The sequence below is a fragment of the Nicotiana attenuata genome, unplaced genomic scaffold (genome assembly GCF_001879085.1).
Source record: "Nicotiana attenuata strain UT unplaced genomic scaffold, NIATTr2, whole genome shotgun sequence".
Lineage (NCBI taxonomy): Eukaryota > Viridiplantae > Streptophyta > Magnoliopsida > Solanales > Solanaceae > Nicotiana > Nicotiana attenuata.
In genome coordinates, this window is record NW_017670953.1 from 34779 (window position 1) to 57028 (window position 22250).

General features: G+C 36.3%; 5 protein-coding genes across 5 annotated transcripts; 2 read left to right on the forward strand and 3 right to left on the reverse strand.

Annotated features, from left to right (window-relative positions):
- Positions 1 to 482: 482 nt before the first annotated feature.
- On the reverse strand, positions 483 to 3569 carry LOC109244758 (DEAD-box ATP-dependent RNA helicase 35-like). Its single transcript, XM_019411898.1, has 3 exons — positions 3360 to 3569; positions 2083 to 2984; positions 483 to 1541 (listed from the first exon to the last, which is right to left on the reverse strand). Exons 1-3 carry the CDS (start codon positions 3378 to 3380, stop codon positions 677 to 679), a joined length of 1788 nt encoding a protein of 595 aa, XP_019267443.1. The 5' UTR covers positions 3381 to 3569; the 3' UTR covers positions 483 to 676.
- Positions 3570 to 5975: 2406 nt separating this feature from the next.
- LOC109244759 (triphosphate tunel metalloenzyme 3-like) lies at positions 5976 to 7509 on the forward strand. The gene has a single exon (XM_019411899.1). It carries the CDS (start codon positions 6070 to 6072, stop codon positions 6781 to 6783), a length of 714 nt encoding a protein of 237 aa, XP_019267444.1. The 5' UTR covers positions 5976 to 6069; the 3' UTR covers positions 6784 to 7509.
- A 439-nt stretch (positions 7510 to 7948) lies between these two features.
- LOC109244755 (prostatic spermine-binding protein-like) lies at positions 7949 to 9687 on the reverse strand. Its single transcript, XM_019411895.1, has 3 exons — positions 9429 to 9687; positions 8698 to 8744; positions 7949 to 8596 (listed from the first exon to the last, which is right to left on the reverse strand). The coding sequence occupies exons 1-3, from the start codon at positions 9534 to 9536 to the stop codon at positions 8266 to 8268; spliced, it is 486 nt and encodes a 161-aa protein (XP_019267440.1). The 5' UTR covers positions 9537 to 9687; the 3' UTR covers positions 7949 to 8265.
- Positions 9688 to 13496: 3809 nt separating this feature from the next.
- LOC109244756 lies at positions 13497 to 14531 on the forward strand. The gene has a single exon (XM_019411896.1). The coding sequence runs from the start codon at positions 13687 to 13689 to the stop codon at positions 14263 to 14265; it is 579 nt and encodes a 192-aa protein (XP_019267441.1). The 5' UTR covers positions 13497 to 13686; the 3' UTR covers positions 14266 to 14531.
- Positions 14532 to 15032: 501 nt separating this feature from the next.
- LOC109244760 (proline--tRNA ligase, cytoplasmic) lies at positions 15033 to 21681 on the reverse strand. Its single transcript, XM_019411900.1, has 13 exons — positions 21450 to 21681; positions 20833 to 20917; positions 20640 to 20725; positions 20167 to 20259; positions 19860 to 19976; positions 19214 to 19401; positions 18881 to 18947; positions 17381 to 17503; positions 17119 to 17271; positions 16742 to 17026; positions 16355 to 16573; positions 15463 to 15556; positions 15033 to 15292 (listed from the first exon to the last, which is right to left on the reverse strand). Exons 2-13 carry the CDS (start codon positions 20852 to 20854, stop codon positions 15228 to 15230), a joined length of 1512 nt encoding a protein of 503 aa, XP_019267445.1. The 5' UTR covers positions 20855 to 20917; positions 21450 to 21681; the 3' UTR covers positions 15033 to 15227.
- Positions 21682 to 22250: the final 569 nt, after the last annotated feature.

Consider the following 22250-nt stretch of genomic DNA (forward strand, 5'->3'; position numbering starts at 1 on the left):
TTCCTGATACTTGACAATTTTGTGAGTTATCCTGTGTAGGGTTGCAAAATATGTACTCATGATGCTGTAGTTAAAGATATTTGGGCTTGGAAATTGAGATAAACCAAAGAAGGAAAACAAGAAAATGTTAGTAATACTTATGTGTTCTTTTCCCCTTTAGATGTGCTTATTATGCATGCATCTGCGATGATTTAACTTCAAAGGCCTCGTGAATTTGATATTTGAGACTACTACTTTCTTTCCAGTAGGGTTTGAGCAGCTTTTCTGGGAGACTGAATCCAGATTTACAAGTCGAAGGTAATGCATAAAATGTGTAGTACACTTCTGCTACCTCAAGTCCCGTGTGAAAAAATATCCAGACAAATAGGAATGTTTATTTTCCTTGATCAATCCACAACCGGATAATGAAAATCCAAACACAAATAAGGTATTTTTGGTCATTTAAACACGGTGTCCACCTGCTTAGTGTTTAGTAGATACAGTTGCGGCACAAAGTTAACATGTATGCTGCAAATACTATGCCATGTCTTACATTCAAGAACATTATAAAAACTATATGGAATGACTGTTGAGTACGAAGTAGAACTACATTTATGGAAAAGTTACTGAATTTGTTCATAAGGTACAGATAAGCAGATACATTTTGCATGTTACAGTAAACAAATGAAAATTAGAATCATATTTCTCCACGATAACCTCCAGACCCAAAGTAGTCCCTCCTTGAATTTGCAATTTGCTGGCTTCTTTGGTGGTCTAGCTTTGGACAGTCACGGATACGATGACCCAGCCCACCACAGTATGCACAACCCTTTACTCCACTTGCATTTGTGATTTCTTCTACATCTTCCATGGGATCATTGAGCTCTGCGAGGACTGGAGGGATCCTCTGCTTCGCTTCTTGCAACAAGTGTTTTAGATCAAGCAATGTTGTTTCGCTCTGGTTCTTGTTAATAAATGTGGTGGCAATTCCTGTTTTTCCACATCGTCCTGTTCGTCCAATCCTGTGCACATAGTTTTCAATTTCAGCAGGCATGTCATAGTTAATCACATGCTGAATATCAGGAAAATCCAACCCCTTTGAGGCAACATCAGTGGCAACTAAGACATCTTTCTTGCATGCTTTGAATGCCGCAATTGCATATTCTCTCTCTTCTTGATCCTTGCCTCCATGAACAGCCACAGCTTCAACTCCTTTTAAGAGCAAATACTCATGGATATCATCCACATCAGCCTTATTCTCACAGAAAACTAAAACAGGAGGCGGTGTTTTTTGCAAGCATTCAAGAAGGTAAACAATCTTGGCCTCCTGCTTCACATACTCCACTTCTTGAATCACATCAAGATTGGCTGCTCCAGCCCTGCCCACATTCACGATTACTGGTTTAACAAGCGCATTTCTTGCAAAGTTCTGAATCTTTGTGGGCATTGTAGCAGAAAATAGAAGAGTTTGTCTTTGGGCTTTGAAATGATCAAATACCTCCCTAATATCATCTTCAAAACCAAGATCGACTAATCTGTCTGCCTCATCTAACGTCAAGTATCTGCAAGAAGCAACAAGTAGGTAAGCAGACAAAATTTTCAAATAAAACAGAATCTGCAAGAATCATAAAATGTTTCACATGTACAAGATAACTTTTGGCTGGAAAATGCAGATTTGTTGTGAACAAATGTTCGTGACACATATCATTTCTTTTCCACTAAATATGTGAATCCAAGTAACTGTAGCGACAGGTAGACACAGAATAGAACAACATATTATGTGGAACACCCACCAACATAACAGCAAACAAACATGCGAGAACCAATAATGAAGGCCTATGACTCCAAATGGTGGATTAATCAGAAGTCAGTAAAAGTAACTAGTTGATTTTGAATTGACTTTTCTAAGCAACAGAATCAACTACATCAGCTAGAATGGGGGCAAAAGTTCACAGTTGCCTTTCGTTTTTTCATCAGACACTGATTTTATTTAGCTGATGTCCCCTCTAGATGAACACTCCCTATTTCTTTCGTAGTTAAAGTTAAAACAGAAAATTTGAGAGACATTCCAGATAAATATCAACTAGAGGTGTTGGTCCTCACCTGCAATTGTCAAGGTTCATTTTCTTCTTTGCTAGCAGATCTTTCAGTCTTCCAGGTGTAGCAACAACTATATGAACTCCCCTCTTCACAACATCAACCTGGGACTTCATATCAATTCCACCAATACATAGCAAAGGCCTCAACTCCGGATAACCACTCTCCCTCAGAGGTGCTATAAACTCTTCTATAACTTCATATGTCTGTCTAGCAAGCTCTCTAGATGGACAAATAATCAAGCCAAAAGGTCCTTCCCCAGGCGCAATTGGCATCATAATTTCTTCTTGCAACGCCACCATAATAAGTGGCAAAACAAAAACTAATGTCTTACCTGATCCTGTGAAAGCTATACCTATCATATCCCGACCTGATAAAATGACTGGAAGCCCCTGCACTTGGATCGGTGTTGGCTGAACGATCCCCTTTGCTTTGAGTTTCTTCAGAATTGGTTCAGGGAACCTCATGTCCTTGAAGTTCTTGATTGGTGGGGTAACATCATCCCCCTCTACGATGATATGCCACTGTTTACGAATGGCATCACAAGCTTTCTTTGAATTCCGCCTAATGGCTAATGGTGGCTTCCACCCTGTCCGCAAAGGCTCCGTATAAGTAATGCCTTTGGCTAGTTCCCTAACGGACATCAACGTCTTCTTATCAGATAAATGCTCAATCATCTCCTTCTCTTGTTGAAACACTTGTTCGGCATGACTTATCTCAGGTTGTTCTTTCTTGAGCTGAGATGCCTTTACAAGCAAACTAGGCTTAGCCTCAACGAGCTTTATTTTCTCCTCTTCCTCTTCAAATGCTTCAGATTTCCCCTTTCGTTGAAAGATTTTTTGCGCCTCAATTGCCCTGCGCTTAGCAACTGGTATATACTCAACATAATCATCTTCCTCCTCCATCTCCTACAAGCACAATACTGTATAATAAGAACATCTTAAATTACAAAAATAATCAAATCTTGTTTCTTAGTACAAAGCACCAAAGCTGATGCAACAAAATGGGTGCAATTTGTAATACACAGATACCAGAAAAGCGTGAAAAATGTCTGAAAAGCCAAAAAAGTAGTGCAATCTATGAAAGAAACAGTATGTGCAGAGGACTCAAAATTAGAATAAATTACATAATCTATACTCTAATACAGAATACAATTTGCAAAACCTCGTAAAGCGTTTACAGCAATCGAAACCAATTTTCAGTAAAACCCTAAATTTGAGGTATCCCAAATGGTAAAAATGCAATCTTTCACTAAAAAGATGAGAAAGCAAGAAGCTGCTTACCATATTTAAGTGGTCTGCCATCTGAGCAATAGCGAAAAAGTGGCTAACTGCAGAGAAACTATTTCAGGTTCGGTAATTGCAGGGAACTAAATTCCGGCGACCGGACGGAGACAACTGGTCTGTTGCTGTGTTTAAGAATTCGTTATATGATTTGATTTCCGATGGAGGATGGATGAATTCCAGGTATTTATAGGTCATATTATTGTATGTGACTGAATTTAGGAACCAAAAGATAAATAAGACTAGTAAGCCGACCTTATTTTGGTTTGGGCTATTATGACCCACAGTTGGGCAAAGTGCACGAATAGCCACTTTTGAGGACCCCTATTTAAGGTATAGCCAATGTTTATAAATTTTTGTTAGTATAATCGCTTCAAAATTAAATTCAGAGTTGCGAGTTCGAAAATTTAGCCTGAAGATGTAGTGATTTAGCTAAGAAAGAACAGAAAAGGAAAATTTGCAGAATTTAAGTAAGAAGATTAAATAACATTTTTCATTCTCCAATAGATCTTTACAAGGATGCTGCTGGGCTAAATAAGGCAAGGGTCATACAGCTGTGACCACCTAGACAACCAACGAGAAATGAACAGAGGTGGTACTATGCTAACGGATGCAAAGGGATAAGAACGGACACGTGTCTTTCAAGGATAAAAGCTACACTACTTGGATAAAACTCTAAACAAGTAAAACTCAAGGGACTTAAGTGCTAATATACTAAATTATTTTGCAATTAGCCTCTTTCCAATCAGTAACCAAGTTTTCCAATTTCACTTTCTGAACTATCCCGTTCCACAACATCCCACCTTCCTTCGAGAACCTTGATCTTCAAGGTTGAAATTCAGGGAAGTGATAAAGGAATAATCCTCCCAAGTTGCATCCTCTGGAGCCAGATTGGCCCATTGCACCAAAATTTGCGTAACAGCTTGATTGTTCTTCTTCACCATTCTCCGGTTAAGTATAGCCACTGGTTCTGCCACTAACTAGCCTTCAGGTGTGCTAAAAGGTGCTTCGTTAATGGAAAAATCTTTTGGACCCAATTTCTTCTTCAGTTGAGAAACATGAAAAACTGGGTGGATTCGAGACTCGACAGGTAATTGGAGCTCATACGCCACAGAACTAATCTTTTTGATAATCGGATAGGGACCAAAAAACTTGGAGGACAACTTTAGATTCTTTCTCACAGCCACTAAAGAATGGCGATAAGGCTGTAATTTGATGAAGACTAAATCGCCTACTTCAAAGGTGCGCTCACTTCTTTTGCTATCAGCGTATTGCTTCATTCGTGCCTGAGCCTTAATCAGATTTTCCTTCAGTTGTTTGCTTATTATCTGTCTTTCTTTCAGCAATTGATCCACGGATTCAACATTGGATTGTGCAATCAGCTCGAAGGTTGGCTGGGGTGGATCATACCCGTATAGAGCCTTGAAAGGAGTCATATTGATTGCAGACTGATTAGTCGTGTTGTACCAAAATTCTGCCATAGATAACGATTTGCCCCATTCCTTAGGCCTTTGCCCAGTCATGCATCGGAGGTAAGACTCCAAACATCAATTCAACCTTTCTGTCTGACCGTCGGTTTGGGGATGATATGACGAGCTCAATTTCAACTGAACCTGCAGGTTTTTGAAAAGTTCTTGCCAAAATAGGCTCACAAAAATTGGGTCTCTGTCAGAAACAATTGAGGACGGAACTCCATGTAATTTGCAGACATGATCAAGGAATAATTGAGCAATTTGAGTAGCATTATACGGATGAGCTAATGCAATGAAATGCGCATATTATAAGGGCAGAATTGAGTTCACTTTTTAACGATGGGCAAATATATACAATTTCGTATAGTTCACCGGTATGAATGGACCTTTTCCGTTAAAAATATAGTTTGTCTGGTTAAGAACGAAGATGTGTTTCAAAGAAGTAGACTTCCACAATCAAAACTATAAATGTCATCATATTGATCCTTTTCTTAGAAGTTATTTTTTCTTGAAATTTTCACATATTTTTCCTTCCTAGTGTAATTCTTAAATTGGTTTAGCATATTCCTTTTTTTATCATGCTATACCTTTAAACTTTAAATACCTATTCATGTAATTTTTTTCCTATGTATTACAAACCTATTGGTGGTAAGCGAAAGTATAAAGAAAGATACTGTATGGTAATTTTTTTTCAGCTAACTAGGGAAAATAGTCTTTACCACTTCTTTGTCACTTCAATGTTTATAATGCCTCTTTGTCACTTATTTTTATAAATAATAATGCCTCTTATTTAACCTGAAACTCAAATACTTCATATGTTTAATATACGTAACACTGTTCGTTTTTTCGAGGGTCAATTTAACTAAGTGTCAATCTAACAAAACAGTATTAGTACAACACAATTATGTCTCAATCAAAATTAGTTGGAATCGATTTTTTTATGTAAATTATTATTATAGTTCGTGCTATTTTCTTCTTGTTTTTATCTCTCTATTTCTTTATTACTTATGTTGTCACCTTTTTTAAGTACAAACAACTCGATTATATAGTTTGTTTGGTCAAGCTTCTCCAAACTTTCAAAGTTCAAGTGTTTGGTCAAACTTTTAGAGATAAAAAATATATTTTTGAGGAGAAGGAAACAGTTTTGTTTTGGAGAAACAGGAAAAAAGGGAGGAAAGACTCCTTCCAACAGAATCCTACCACCCATTCATTTGAAGCTTTTAACTTTTATCCAATTCATGTCAAATGCATTACGATTTCTTAAAAACCTCAGCTTTCCATCACTCTGCAGATCTCCACATTCCGCCATTTCCACAGCTCCTAATAATAAACCCATAACCTCCATGGAAGTAGAAGTCAAGCTCCGTTTACCAAACGCCGTTTCTCACCAACGCGTCTCCTCAATTCTTTCACCTTATCACCTCAAAACCCACGCCCAGGAAAACATCTTCTTCGACGGAGCCAATTCCGAACTCTCCTCCAAACTCGCCGTCCTCCGCCTCCGCTTCTACGATCTCGACGCCCAATGCATTGTTTCCCTCAAGGCTAAACCCGTCATTTCAAACGGTATAAGTCGTATAGAGGAAGATGAAGAACCACTTGACCCTTCCATTGGCCGTGCGTGTGTTTCAGACCCATGGCGGCTTTTATTGATTGATTCTTCACGGGTGATTCAAAGGGTGAGAGATAAGTATGGAATTGGGGATAAGGGTTTGGTTTGTTTGGGTGGGTTTAGGAATGTGAGAGCGGTGTATGAGTGGAAAGGATTGAAATTGGAGCTTGACGAAACGCATTATGAATTTGGAATCAATTATGAGATTGAGTGTGAGAGTTCGGATCCGGAAAGAGCTAAGGATTTGCTAGAGGAGCTTTTGAAGAGTCATGGTATTGAGTATTCCTACTCTACTGTCTCTAAATTTGCCATTTTTCGCTCTGGAAAATTGCCTCAATAAGTTTCAATATTATGTTAGCTTCTTTAGAAACTCTATATTGCGATTGATGTACGTAAATTTATAGCAAAATTTGGACTTCTCAAAAGCCTAATGGGTTCAGAGTTCTGGAAAGATTATTCAGTCCTTTTTAATGGACCATGATTAGCACATGAATCATTGTTATATTAGGAATTAGGACTATCCTAGTGAGATTACAATTAGATGGCTTTAAGAGATATTGTGCAAAGGCTGATAATATGCTATAATCAAAAAACGCCAGGGGATTTGTGCGGGCATACCGTGCTAGATAGAATTAGAAATGAAGTTATTCGGGACAAGGTGGGCGTGGCCCCTGTGGAGGACAAGATGCGGGAGGCGAGACTTAGATGGTTTAGACATGTGAGGAGGAGAGACACAGATGCACCGATGAGGAGGTGTGAGAGGTTAGTTCTAGAGGGCCTAAGGAGAGGTAGAGGTAGGCCGAAGAAGTATTGGGCAGAGGTGATCAGGCAAGATATGCCATTGCTGCAGCTCACCGAGGACATAACCATGTGGAGGTTGAGAACAAAGGTAAAGGGTTAGGATAGGTCGCCTAGCGTTGTCCTAGTCTGTAACAGTAGCTTTAGTACATGAATTAGTGTTATTTATGTATTGTCGTATTCCTTGACTTTTGTGATTACTTGTTGTTGCTTTCGTTCCGACCTTCTGATTACAATACTCATTTTTAGTTTTGTATCTTTATATTTTGCTTAGGTTTTCTAATTGGTGTGCTAGCTGCTGCCCTTCCTTTTATCTTTCCTACGCCGAGGGTCTTTCGAAAACAACCTCTTTACCTTCTTGAAGTTTGTTGTTGTTGTTCCTTAGCGCCTTGATAGATAGAGTTATCCATTAGGAGATCACAAGTCTGGTGCATCGGTTTGGACACTAAAAAGAAAATTCTTAAGCATCAGTACTTTTTCCTTTTCATTTACTAGTTAAGAGTATCCATTTTTAATGTAGATTCTGTAGTAATTAAGAATTCTGCAACTCCTAACGCATACTAGGTGATGATACAAATTTTATTGTACTGATTATATATGTGATCTTTACCAGTGAAACTAAGATTTCTAGTGCGATTCAAATGGTATAACCATTTCTGCCCTATTAGGTAAAAAATGTGGAATGAAGATGAATATGCAAAACAACATGAATAGAAAGGATAGAAGTTTTAGCATTCAAAACCAGTCTTAAACTAAAGGAACTCCCAATGCAGCAACTTGGACCTTTTGTTGTAAGTTGTAACCCATTGTATGTCATTCTTATCAACCGAGCATAGTTCTTTTTCTGGGGTTACCTGAGAACTAAGTTGGAAATTAGGTCAAGTTCCAAGAGCTAGAACTTTGCAATTGAATAGCATCGAAACAGATAAGAACCATTGACATTGACTTCATGGTAAAGATTTCACTAGAATCTTTTTCCCCACCAAATAAATCTAGGAATCATATAAAATGTACTAGTATGATCTCACTTTTTCTTCTTATATGGTGGTTGATTCTCGTCTTCCTCGTCATCATCATCATCATCCACTTCATCGTCCTCATCGTCATTTTCATCATCATCATCTTCGTTATCTGAATCATCATCACGCCCTCCATTCCCATTTGCCCCAGCATCATCTCCATCTGAAGCCTCTTCATCGTCATCACTTCCTTCATCAGAATACTCATCATCATCGTCATCATCATCGGTGTTCTCATCATCTTCGTCTTCATCATCATCATCATCCTCAGTTTCACTTGAATCCTTGGTTTCATTATCTGGTGCCATAGCTCTTTTAAGCTCACCAAAAGGAAACCTATAATGTGATTGAGCATCAAATGAACACTTCTCAAACTCTCAAACAGATAGAAAAAAAGGAACATAAATTGAGCAGGGAAGATCAGAATTTTTCAGTACCTCCTCTCCACTCCAAGAAGGTCCGAGTACAAACATAGAAACTCACTCTGAAAAATGGCATCTGATTTAGCACTTATTTATCTATGAAAGAAAGCAAAATAGTAATAACAAGAAACACCAGGACAAGATCATACACTAGTATATTGACAAGGGTGGAGCTAGAGTATCAGGTACGTATTCAGATGAACCCAGTAGTTTTGCGTAGACCCTATATTTGTGTTAAGAAATATATTAATATGTATAAATATTTAATTGTGAATCCAATGACTAAGACAAGCTATGGATTCGGTGGCAAGTCGGAACCTATAAACTTTAAATTCTAGCTCTGCTTGGTGTTACAAACTAGTCATGGAGCAGCAACTACCAAAACCATAAAGCAAGTTGACTCCAAATATTTATATCCCCAGAGATATCCGAAGCAGAATCATTAGACAACAACATATACTACCATTTTTCTAAAGAAAGTGTTGTAACATCATATTTGAAACAAAAGCAGGCAGTCTAATGTGGATAGAAAACAGCTCCAACGACACAATCCAAGAAATAGGAATGGCAGGCAGTGCGGGACGGGTTCTGTTTGAACCCGCACAATTTAAACCCGCCCGCCACGCCCCGCAACCGCAAACTCTCAAACCCGCACCGCCCCATTGCCATCCCTACCAACAAAAGAACTTCAAGTTTCCATCACTGAAACTTCTATTAAGAGAAAAGGTCTATGACTAACAATGTACCATGAAGAGAAGAGAAAGAAGAGATTTTTGAGCAGTTTCAAGCACCACTGAGCAAATCATTCTCTGCAAAGCCACATTGGTGGTGGTGGGAAATCTCTCCACCTCCATTGAATAGCTGAAGTGAGGAGGAGAAAGATTCAGTCTTGGGAAGTAATAGTGGTTGTCAGTACAAAGGGGTTCCTCAATTGGGTCAGTGGTAGTTGAGGAGGTAGGGTTTTAGGCATTTAAGGCGTATATCTGGTTTTGTGTCCAAAATTAAACAACACAACACATGACCAAATCTTGCCCGGCCCTGTCAACTGTTCAAGCCCCAAGGGATCCCATAAAAATAAATATATTCCACTTTTTGTATTTTTATAATTGTACTTATTAAAAAAAAAAACTTGTTAGCTGGTTACATGGTAAGTTAACATAACTAATGAGTACTATCATGTTTGATAGCGTTTAGTTACTTTGTACAAAAACCGGCATAACTAAGGATATGCTTGGTTGCTTTTTCTATTGGGGGTATAAGTAATTATATGAATAAGTTATACAACAAATTTGTGCAAGGTTGAATGAAAAATAACTAATACATGTATTAATCAATCAAATGACCAAAAAACCCTCATATTTACACATTTTATAATTAAAATAAAGTAAACATTTAACAAAAATAATCTTTACATTACAATTCATGCATTACTAATTTTTACATAACTAATCCCTTCATAATTAAACTATACATAATAAAATCCTGCATAACTAATTCTTACATAAATAAACTCTGCATAACTAATCCATGAATAACTAATCTCTAAATTACTAATACATGTTTAACTCTAACCGGCAACCGCGGATGGGGTTGGTAGGTCTTTTTGTTGCTAAATTTTTGAGAGGCGCACAAAGTACTTTATCTTCGCAAAATGGAACCTCCTCTTTAGTGACATTAATTTTGGATTGAAAAGTCATGTGTCTTGCACATGAGCGATTCTCAGCCTTGAAGGGCTGAATCTCGTTTTCATTAATAAAATTCTTTTTTAAAAGAAATATAACAAATGATTGCATAACAATTGATTTCGAGATCCACCTCTAACCTCTAATCTATACCCACAATTGCACGATCATTTTTACTTGCCTTCTTTGAGAGCTCAAAAGCCGTTTCCATTCCTCTTGTTCTACTTTGTTGCTCATGCTAGCCATTTTGATAAATTCTTTACTTCAATTTTCCTCAGTAATAAGTTCTTTTACTTTCGCTTATGAGTAAACCCTGGGCCATCGTGGAAATTAAGGTTGATGTATGAATAAGAGGATTATGAAACAAGCTTTTCTTTTCTATCAAAGTTGACCAAGAGGTTATGAGGGATTGAGCCGTGAAAATAGGCTCTTGCAGAAATGCAGAGTAAGACTGCGTACAATAGACCCTTCAGCTTGTTTGGATGGTTGTTACGTATCGTTTCATAATGTATCGTATCGTACTGTATCGTTTGATAAATACAATGTTTGGATAGATTGTGTCGTTTGCCATCGTTTCATGATATCATGCACTAGCAATATGAAGAATAAACTTGCAATATTATAAAGAAAAATTATGATACAGGGTAAAATTATTATATAATTAAAAAGGTAGGGTAAATGATAAAATAAAATTATTTAATAATAATGAAGGGTGAGATTGAGAGAAAAAGACAAGGTAACGACGCGACCACACCAAATCGGTCGTTACATAAATTGGCACATTTTGTCGTTATGTAACGACGGATTTAACGATACGATCAATAAAATTTAAGTAACAATCAAAACAAGCGTCGTATTTAAAGTAACAATACGATATAATAAAATGGGTAACAACCATCCAAACAAGCTGTAAGTTGCATCAACAACAACAGTTACATGTGTTATAGTAAGATTTAATCGAATAAAGCTGATATACATATATATACACACACACACACACACACACACACACACACACACACATCTTAATATAGTATTATATTCGATATAATATAGCTTATATATATAAGCTATATCCGATATATTATACTATACTATATATATATATATATATATATGTCACGACCCAAACCCCGATCCGGTCGTGATGGCGCCTCTCGTGAAGACAAGGCCAGCCANGTTTCATGATATCATGCACCAGCAATATGAATAATAAACTTGCAATATTATAAAGAAAAATTATGATACAGGGTAAAATTATTATATAAAAAGGTAGGGTAAATGATAAAATAAAATTATTTACTAATAATGAAGAGTGAGATTGAGAGAAAAAGACAAGGTAACGACGCGACCACACCAAATCGGTCGTAACATAAAGTTGTACATTTCGTCGTTATGTAACGACGAATTTAAAAATATAAGTAACAATCAAAACAAACATCGTATTTATTAAAGTACGGCTATTTCCCTTACTCCGCACATAGCTGGAGCTTACTGCACCGGACTTTTTTTTTTTTTTTTTTTGCGAAAAGAAATTCAAATCGAAGGTTACTTTTTTCACATGAGCTATTTTCTCAAATTCCAAGCTCAAATAATAATGATGAATCATGAGAGGCATGCAAATGTTGTAAACTTTAGGAACAAACCATTGCAAAATCATTACGTTGTGCTCTCTGAAAAGCATTGTTGTTTTTGGGATCTTTCAAGAAATCACATTATAGGAATAGTCGTAAGCTCTGATTAAGTTAAAAAGGGATATTATGTGCGTTAAGAACCTAAGAAACATCTTGTCTTTCAATCAGTTAGTGCAGAGTGCCATTGCAAGGACACAACCTCTCTGCCCTCCCCGCATATGGGTAAGGTCTGCGTATATACTATCCTTCCTAAACTCTTGTTATGAGAATTCACTAAGTCTGTTGTTGTTAAATGCAGAGTGCCATTATACTTGCGTAGCATGAATATATAACAAATTAAAATTAGTTGATGGAGTTTTGTTTAGGTATGTATTGTAGACATCCACATTGATGTTATTAACATATTGGAAATTGGTAAGGACGATTGCACGCAAAACCTGATTTAGCAAATTAATTTGAGTCAAAGCTCATTATCAATAATATATGATTAATCAAACCTACACTTTTGTACCTTATGGAGAAAGCAGATTCTCGGTCAAAGATCCGGAAAAGCTTTTTCCATATACCCACACTGTATTCCAAGCACACAAATTAGTGTAGAGCGAGATAAAAGAAGAAATCAAAGTCTTTAAACAAGAAAATTGATGCACAAATTCAGCTTAGAGTTTGCACACACATCGAACCTTGGGATCTAAATTCTATGGGTTCAACTTTTGAGTTTATCACTGAATCCATTATAATCTTAAAGCAATGGGTTCATCTCTACTATTTATTTTAATTCTAATAAATTTTGGCTCATGTTGTTCCTTAGAGGTTTAGGTTTCTCTCTGATACTATTAGAAAAGGTTCTCCTTGCATTTTGGAGTGACTAATCACCAGGTTCGGCTCAATATATTTTGTGGCCTAAAACCAAATATGAATATGAGGTCTCTATCTTAATTCAATATATTTTTAAAGAAAAAAAGAAGAAGAATTAACCCAAATAGCCACCCACTTAATCTCTTAAATTAAAAATAGCTGGTGGAAGTATAATATATATATGATTCATATATAATATGTATAATTATGTATTGTCAATGTATAATCTATGTATATTAACTAGAAAAGGTAAACATTGAATCTGACTGACTATTTGTATAACGATCCCCATACATCAAATTCCTGCAATTAATAACTATTACTGAAATATGAGGGGCTCAAAATTGGGGGGTTCCCTTAGTGGCTTATGCATTAGAGCCGGCCCTGCTAATCACTAATCCATTGAGCAAAGGCAAAAGAAAAGCAAAAGCAGAGTAGGGCTAATAACCCCAATATATACCCAAGCTTTTTCCACGCCGTGATTGATGGCAATATAACTCTCCAACATTTCTTATTTCTCACTCTTTGAAAAAGTCCCTATTCACACTTGCCAAATTTTGGAGGGAACATGGCCTTGAAATAGTGAATACCCCACAAATCATATTCAACATCTTCATCCTTTTTATTTTAGTCATTCTCAAGTTTCAACTACCACCCCAACAAAGTAATAGCCACACACTAACGAAAAAGCAAACTCCAAATGTCCAATTTCTCATCATTTCTTTAGCCTTTAGCTTTTCTTTTCCTTCAATCTCTTAACTTTCAGCTTTATAAATATTTCCAAAACACATCTATTTTCCTTTCAAAAAACACAACAAAACAAATTAGCCATGGATTGGTTTTCTTGGCTGTCCAAAACAGAACTAGAGCCATCACTTGTTTATGAATATGGCCTAGCATTTGCTCATAACGAGCTAGAACAAGACGACATTCCTTACTTCAACCATGAATTTCTCCAAAGTATGGGAATTTCTATAGCCAAACACAGACTAGAAATTCTCAAACTTGTCAAGAAAGAGAGAGGAGCTGTTCCAAATTCCATGTCAAAGTTTCTCCTTGTAATGAAACGTACCAAGAAACGGTTTTCCAAGTATTTTAGGACATGGGTTCTTCGTCGCGACGAATCAACACTTGCACTTGTGCCTAGAAGAAGTTACAGTTCAAGAGGGAAGAGAACAATGCTTAAGATGAAGAGAAACAAGAGTAGTGTTGTAGCAGCACCAAAGCAGAATACTTTATTGCTTACAAATGGTAGTCCTTTATTCATGTCTAGTTCAAGAATTAATAGTTTTTCGAGTCCAATGGTTCATGATCTACGTAGTGATGAGAAGATGGAGCTAGATTATGGTGATTATTGGACATCCTCAATCAGGTGGGATTCAATGTTTCAGAATCTCAAACCTACTTAAATTTTTTTGTTTTGTTTTATGTACTTAAAAACTTGAACGGTGAGAGATGGATTTTTTATTCTCCCACCAATCTTTTTTCTGTTTTGTAGTTTCTCAGGTTTTGGTTTGGGTGTTCTAATTAGGAATTTTGGTCAGTGTTTTTTGTATTAGTGGCGGGGATAAGCAGAATTCCACTGATTGTGTTGATTTGATGAGGATCTGTATCATTAATGAGATCGTCACCATATGGTTATGTGTGAAATATGCAGATTGTTTAATTCTGAAAATTTCGTTTTATCCATTAGTTTATTGTAAGCATAGTGATTACACTATATAATTACGGAATCAGTTTTTATCTATAAAATAACGAACTTAAATTATTTTAAAGTATCATAAGATACGATAGTCGATCTCTTTAACCTTTTCCCAATTGTTTTCCTACTTTTGTCTTTATCAATAGTTCTAAAATCTAGATTGAGATAACATTTGTATTTTTTCTTTGAATTATAGTACAGTAGTTATTGATCTTTAGTTTTAACTTTTAAGCATTGCCAATGTAAAGATATTTACAAATAAGTGCAGTTCAGAATTCAGATTAATGTAACAAAACTACTTACTTTATTTTCCAGGTTACTAATTCAAGACGCTTGCGTGCAGTTGCCTCACAAGTAAGATAGTGATTTAATTTAAAAAATATATGAGAATGAACGGACCTTGAATACTACGGTGATAAGAGTGTATACCACTTTTGAAAGTAAATCATAAGTTAAAGAAAGACGAGGGGCAAATATTTAAGAACATCTCTTTGATTTATGAACTATAAAATTCAATATAAGATTGGAAAAAGGGGGAAACAAAAGACAGTGAATTATCCAGCAGAAAATATGTTAAGAAAGAAACTCATGGTTACAATTAGCAATTCTGGAATACGATGTCTAAATCGCCCGAACTCACAAAAATGGAATAGAGATCAATATGAATCATCAATAGCTGCGGCCCCAGTATGTCCATTTCTTAGCAGGTTTACCCGAGGCAAAGCACAATGTACCTACGATGTAGCAGGAGAAAAAGATAATATTAGATTATGGCAGTAAAATTCAATTTTCAATTAACAGTACCACCAAAACAGCTAAGTCTACAAGTATACATTGGTGACGCTTATTTTAACTTAGCTGCGTTTTAGGCAATAGTTACACATACTGCAAGGATAAATAGTACCTTCAGGCAGCTCAGGCTGGTCAAATGGAGAACAAAGAGTCTTTGCTGCACCCATCTCCCCTTTTGTTCGTGCCTTCACATCTTTCTCGACATCCTATTAGAAAATATCAGAGTTCATGTGAAACGAATGCGAACAGGAAATGACTATCTAGCTGGGAACAAATTGATCACCTCAATTTGAGGAATGTGCATTAGGAATAACAAACTCACTATGCAAATTAATATTATTATCACAAGAGACGGAGAACCTGCACTCACCATGAAACAGAGTGCTATGGAAGGATTTCTTAGTTTAAGTTTGTTCTCATTTTCATGATTTTTGGCTGGGAAAAGGATGTGGCATTTTTAACAGTGTAGCCAAAATAGTCTATTCACTAGCTCAGGGAAAACATTAACTGCAACTAGGATACAATCTTTTCCTTTCTCATAAAAGTGAGCACATGATTTGTCCAAACCAGACATAGGAACATCTATGCTTCATTAATTTTTCTGGAAAATGGAAGTGAGTTTCTTGAAGATGGTTAAGGTGTAACTCTAGTTAGAGCTTAATGAGTTTTAAACCCTTGAGACCATCTGCATAAGGAAAACTAGTGATCAGATCTGACCAATAAAGCATTGGTACTAAGTCTGTTTATTACCATATCTTTCAGACAGGGATCATGAATCTCAAGTTATTTCTAGATTTAATTTGATATAATCTATCTAGAAGTTCAATGGAGTTCGATCATGACCAATTATCCACTGATTCCCCGGCCCAATATGTCGCAGTTCAAGATCAAACTTTTCTGATGCAGAGACTGACCACGTGAAACTCCCTCTGTTTTCCCAGCCCAACTTTGAAGAGGAAATTAAAAGATTCATCTTATATGCAACAAGTTTGATAGGATTTTACCTCCTCATCGCACCAAGGAGCTAAGATCAATTTCTTTTGGCTTAGTGCTTCAGCAAATTCATCCCAGGTCTTTACAACCTGAACACATGCATCCCGCTTTTGTTTTGCAACATCAAATAGATTTTGTTGGATAGAGGCGAGCACATCTTTTACTTGTTCGGCTAAATTGGCCACAGGAATATCAGTTTTGGCTCCATTGTCACGTCGAACAGCTCGTACCTGGGAAAGTTATTTCAGAGCTTTGGATAAAAAAAAACAATAAAATAAAAAACCGCATTTTACTTGGCTGCTTTCAGAAAACAAGCAATTAACACCATAACACACAACATTTCTACTTTTTCCTTTCATGAACAACTAACTCAGCGGAGAGCAAAATATAATCCGTACCTGATTATTTGCAAGATCTTTTGGTCCTATTTCAATCCTAAGAGGAACCCCTTTCATTTCCCAGTGAGAATATTTCCAGCCAGGTGAGTAGTTGTCTCTGTAGTCTGCCTCAGCACGAATACCTGATTCGTTCAAGTTTTTGACAGTGGTAGCACAGGCGTCAAAGATGCCTTGAGTATTAGCATCCTTGTATGGCACAGGAATAACAATTACTTGTGTTGCTGCAACTTTAGGTGGTAAGACCAGGCCTTTATCATCTCCATGAACCATGATCATCACACCAATCTGTCACAGTACCAGATAAAAGAAGGGAGAGTTAGATTGACATCTGAACTACCAACTGCACAATACAGAGTTTCTCAATGGGGAATACCCACCGTTCTGGTAGTATAGGCCCAGGAATTCTGCCAGACCATAGCCTTCTCTCCCTTCTCGTTTTCAAAGTTTATCTCAAACATTTTTGCAAAATTCTGGCCTAAGCAGTGTGAAGTTGCACCTTGGATACCACGACCAGTATTAGGGATAAAAGCCTAGCAAGTAAAGCCATGAACCATGTAAAAGAATAATAGATAAGAACAAGTTCACCAGCAGTAAAAGGAACTGCCAAAATAATGTCTCTGAAAGAAGTAACTTGTATACCTCTACTGTAGTCGTATAGAGTCCACCAGCAAACTTTTCAAGCTCACTTTTCTTCCCCTTACTCACTGGAACAGCTAAGAATTCTTCATATATACGTCTATACAACTCCAAGATATCAAGAACCTGAAAAGATTGACAGAACATCAGCATTTATTAAAAACTAGTAAAGATAGAAGCTGACACATCTAAAAATTGATACTTTTCTAGGACAAATCAAGGGCACCTCAGTTTCAAGCAACTAATTCTCTCAAAAGCTCTTTAATACAGTAAAACTTGCTAAGACAAGAAAAGAAAATCACCGTGAAGGATGCATAAGTCAAAGGGAACAATTAAGACTTCTCATTGACATTGGGAGCATGATAGATGATAACAATCTCCAAGTACTCTTCAATTGCTGTAGTAGCACCACCAAGTTTCAAAGGTAAGCCATGCTTAATAAGGAGAACAATCCTGGAAGCTAAGAACTGTACAACTATGCACCTACAAAAAGGCATGTTTCCCTCATGGTTGAACTCACATTTCCCAAAGTTTCAGCCAGAAGCCCAATTTTGCACAACAGCAGTCAAAATTTTCCCACAAGCCCAATTTTGGCCATGAGACAAATCCTATAACAGCCCCAATTCTGATAGACAGAGGGGCCATACAGATACATGAAAATGGCTTATTTGCATGTCGTGATATTCGTCCCTAATTCTACAGTAATATACATCGGGACAAATTTCCATAATACAATTAAGTTAAATATGTTTTCTCCACAACTTGTCAGCTCACATTTCCCTTTTGGATTATCCCAACATAGTTTCCATCTTCTCAAAAAGTTAAAAGGGTCTACTTTTCCTTCCAGTATAATTGTTCCTCCAATTCAAAACCTGAATGAAAAGGGTAATGTATAACCCTCATTTGAAACCGAAACAAGAGCAAAAAATTTACATCCTAGCTTCAACATCATTATCATCTTCATTTCAAGACAGGTAGCGGGCACCGGTGTCATCTCATGTCACGAGATTCGCAGATGTCATCCCATGTCAAGATAGGATAGCAGGCTGGTCCATGCAATTCGGATTAATTGTTCACTAAAATAGGATTTGCTTGTCCTAGAAGTGAAGTATCTCATAGTGCTGCTTCAGCTTAAAAAAAGGTCTCATACTTCTCCACACCATCCCAAAGAGAATGTGCAAATACCAATTTTTAATGATTAGTATTAACAATAGATGAAACCTCATTCGACACTATATCCAAACATGACGCCCATAAGCCTCGTTGTTGATGCAAACAGCTCCAGAATTAATTTTGCATCATTTAACAAATGGAAGCATAGGACAAAGGACGAGTAGGAATAAACAGAAATAATTTTACTAATTACTTTCAGTTAACATCCACTGCTTTCGAGCTACATAGTATGTACTACGTATAGCATTTTTAATGAAGCTTAAGAAATGGTTCAGTTTTTGTCTGAAAAGTTAAATGACTCAATTGCATACTCTAACATATAACCGATACCTCTGCATCTGCCTCCTCCTTAGTTGCAAAAGCAGTGTGTCCTTCTTGCCAGAGAAACTCACGGCTCCTGAGTAAGGACATATGTAAAAGTGTTACACACAGCTTTAAGATCTCAAAAGAAAAGAGAATGAATAAATGGTTGATGTTTTATACTGTATAAGATAAACACGAGGAGTAGCAGCAGAAAGGAGATAACAACTAGGTCCCTCCTCCCCACAAAGATATAATGTAGGATTCTTTTTAGCTTAAAAAAGATGCAAAACAAATGGTTGCAGTCAGAGCTCATCAACTTTCTGATGAGAGATAGGTGAAAAATGAACTCGGAAAGTGAACCTGATAAAGGGGGTTGGGTTGCTAAACTCCCATCGCACAACGTTGCACCACTGATTAAGTCTCAAGGGCAAGTCACGATGTCCCCTTATCCACTTAGAGAAATAAGGATACATCACCGTTTCACTCGTTGGTCGAATTGCAATGGGCACTTCAAGATCAGACTCTCCAGATTTTGTAACCCAAGCAACCTGTAGAATGATGATAATCGGTTATAGCATAAAGTTGATGAACAAATAATTTTAGATTGCTTAAGAGGATGCTACTAACTGAAGACCATGATTGAAGTTGCCGTAATTGAAATTAACAACGCGACTGAAGGAAGTGTCTTACATCTAGGAATTATATAACGCACAAATTGTGATAACTTTCTAACTATATGATGCGTTTGAAGGAGAAAAGAAAAAAGATGGAAAATCCCTTCCATTTTTACCATTATCCCTTGTTGAAAGAAGAATAGGAGCAGCAGCTACAACTTATATACATAAATGGAAGATATAAGCTAATTTCACAAATCAAGATGTAAGAAAACGAAAGGACAGGAAACAGAAAGGAAACACTGAGGTATAAAAGAAACAACAAGCCTTCTCAGTGCTTCACAGACTGGAAGAAAACAAACTTGAGTTTGCCAACAAGAGCCAAGCCTCACCTCAGGAGCAAATCCCTCTATGTGGTCCTTTTCCTTTTGAAGAACACCAGGAGACACAAAAAGAGGGAAGTATGAGTTCTTTATCTTCATCTTCTTAATTTCAGCATCAAAAAAGGTCTGGAAACAAAGAATTAAGATGCATTGTAAATACAACAAAAAGGGGGTGAGAAATGATCTGAAATTGGTCCAAGAAGAAGACGTAGATAACATCTCCTTTTCAAAACAATTGTTAGCATAGCTGACATGCAAAAAAGAACTCAATCCAAAATAAGGCTGGCACCAACATCACTTTGAGGGATATACTTACTTGCAATATCTCCCAAATGGACATTGCCCATGGCCGTAAGATATAACAGCCAGAAATGTCATAGTACTCAATCATTTCACCGCTGACAACAACCTACATTTATTAGTTAGGAGAAGTCAGGGATCATGATATGTTATAACTTATATAAAGGAACTTACAAATGCAATAAGACATTAGGTACATAGAAAGAGCAGAAATCTTAACAAATGCATCATGCAAACGAGCATGACAAATACCAAAGTAAGTAGCTGTTGAAGACATATGTGAGATTGAGCTCTTCACTTATAGTAAGGTTTTTTTTTTTTTTTTTAGGGGGGGGGGGGGGGGGGATGTAACTTTTGAAAAAAAAATGGATTGCTAAAAGTATCTGGAAACTCATATTCCAACTCTTTTTTTCACAAAGCAAAATAACCTCAGAAGCACCCATGAATATCACATTTAGCATCTCCAATAGTTGAATATTCCAATCTTACCTCAGAATACCACTCCCCGAAGTTCTCATCTTTTTTGGAAGAGAGACCAAGACCTGTCTCTTTCTTGACTTCTTTCTTTTTTCCCTCTGAACAAAGGGCAAGACAGATACATTACAAAGTGCAAACTGAAAATTCTGAAGAGTGAGAAAAGGAAGTTTGCATAAAAAGCAGTCAACTAATGAGAATTACTTACTATTTGAATCTTTACCAGCCATGGCAGCAAACACCTCAAACTGTCGAACAATAGCTAAATATGTTCCCTCCCAATAGCCAGGATACTGTTAACAGCAAAACAAGGGCAACAATTGATCAAGTTCAACAAATATCAGCTTGTGCAAGTAGCCATTATCATCTATTTTTTGTTATTCATAATTTCATTGATCATACAATTCAAGAATATGGAAGTTTTGCACCCTTTTTTCCTCTTATCAAGATTTTCATCCGGATCTGCTTTCCAACTATTTTAACACTATAAAATTTATGAATTACTCAATTACAATAGAACTCGCATACACATACGAAAAACAGAAGCTGCTAGCTGCAATAATCTAAATTGTAATAATGCCAATATGCCCGAAAAGTAGTTTGAAGAAGGTGTTAGTTCATCAGGTTTAAACTTCTAAAACAGGTATGAGACTTTTAAAAAATCATGACAAGAACGATAAATATGCATATTTTGGTATACTCGATAAGAATAGCTATAATGGGACATAAAATAAGGCTTAATATAATGTAACACAACACCCATCAACATCAAATTAAATTCAATCTAATCGGAAAAAGAGATAGGGCTAACAATTTTAGACTGACCTTGGCTACGAAGAGAGGCGAAAACGACGTCGGAAAGAGGAGGGTTTGAGGATGAAGGAACCGGCGCAGCTGTGGAAGGAGACGGAGAGTGTCAACGCTAGGAAAATGAGACACTGCTCTTTATCCTGTTTGACTTGTGAGTAGAATTCAGATACACCCCTCTATTGGAATTACAGAATGAATTCACCCTACCAGACGGTAACCATGTTGAATCTCCTCTTTTTCTTGTCTTACTGCTTGTTCTATTTTATACTAATAAAAATATCAATTAAATTAACTGTGATCGGGCTTGTACGAGCATATTAGAACCTATTTTTTCAATAAATTTTAATTGTCATCTTATTTAACAATATAATACTCTATTAAATTAAAGATATTTATATAGTCATTGGATAATTTTTTTATTCCTTTTATTTTTTTTATTCTATTATCCAATATTTAGTAATTTTACATTGTTAATATAAATTTATTAGCATATTACTTTATTTAATATTTTTGTCTGCTCGTTTTCTTTTAGTAATATAAGAGAAGATGTATATTTTATTAATTTTGTAATATTTTTTATTTTTTATTTTATTCTGTTGTTGTCAATAATATTATCTGTATTTTAATGAATAAAATTCTATTAAATTAAAGGGACTTATATAGTCATCGAATAACTTTTTTGTTATGTATATTTCTTTATTATACCATCCAATATTTAATATAATTGCATTGTTAGAAGAAATTTTGTATTAGCATATTAATTTGTTTAATACTTTGTCTATTACTTTTTTTGTAATATAATAGAAGATATATATT

Coding starts and splice junctions, on each gene's coding strand:
- LOC109244758 (XM_019411898.1), bottom strand. CDS start 3,380: ATGGCAGACCACTTAAATATG. Junction 2,985..3,359: donor TGGCAGACCACTTAAATATG/GTAAGCAGCTTC, acceptor TTGTGCTTGTAG/GAGATGGAGGAGGAAGATGA. Junction 1,542..2,082: donor ATGAACCTTGACAATTGCAG/GTGAGGACCAAC, acceptor TGCTTCTTGCAG/ATACTTGACGTTAGATGAGG.
- LOC109244759 (XM_019411899.1), top strand. CDS start 6,070: ATGTCAAATGCATTACGATTTCTTAAAAACCTCAGCTTTCCATCACTC.
- LOC109244755 (XM_019411895.1), bottom strand. CDS start 9,536: ATGGAGGTGGAGAGATTTCCCACCACCACCAATGTGGCTTTGCAGAGA. Junction 8,745..9,428: donor TTCTTTCTCTTCTCTTCATG/GTACATTGTTAG, acceptor GCCATTTTTCAG/AGTGAGTTTCTATGTTTGTA. Junction 8,597..8,697: donor CTTCTTGGAGTGGAGAGGAG/GTACTGAAAAAT, acceptor ATCACATTATAG/GTTTCCTTTTGGTGAGCTTA.
- LOC109244756 (XM_019411896.1), top strand. CDS start 13,687: ATGGATTGGTTTTCTTGGCTGTCCAAAACAGAACTAGAGCCATCACTT.
- LOC109244760 (XM_019411900.1), bottom strand. CDS start 20,854: ATGGCTGGTAAAGATTCAAATA. Junction 20,260..20,639: donor TCGGGGAGTGGTATTCTGAG/GTAAGATTGGAA, acceptor TAATAAATGTAG/GTTGTTGTCAGCGGTGAAAT. Junction 18,948..19,213: donor AACCCAACCCCCTTTATCAG/GTTCACTTTCCG, acceptor GTCCTTACTCAG/GAGCCGTGAGTTTCTCTGGC.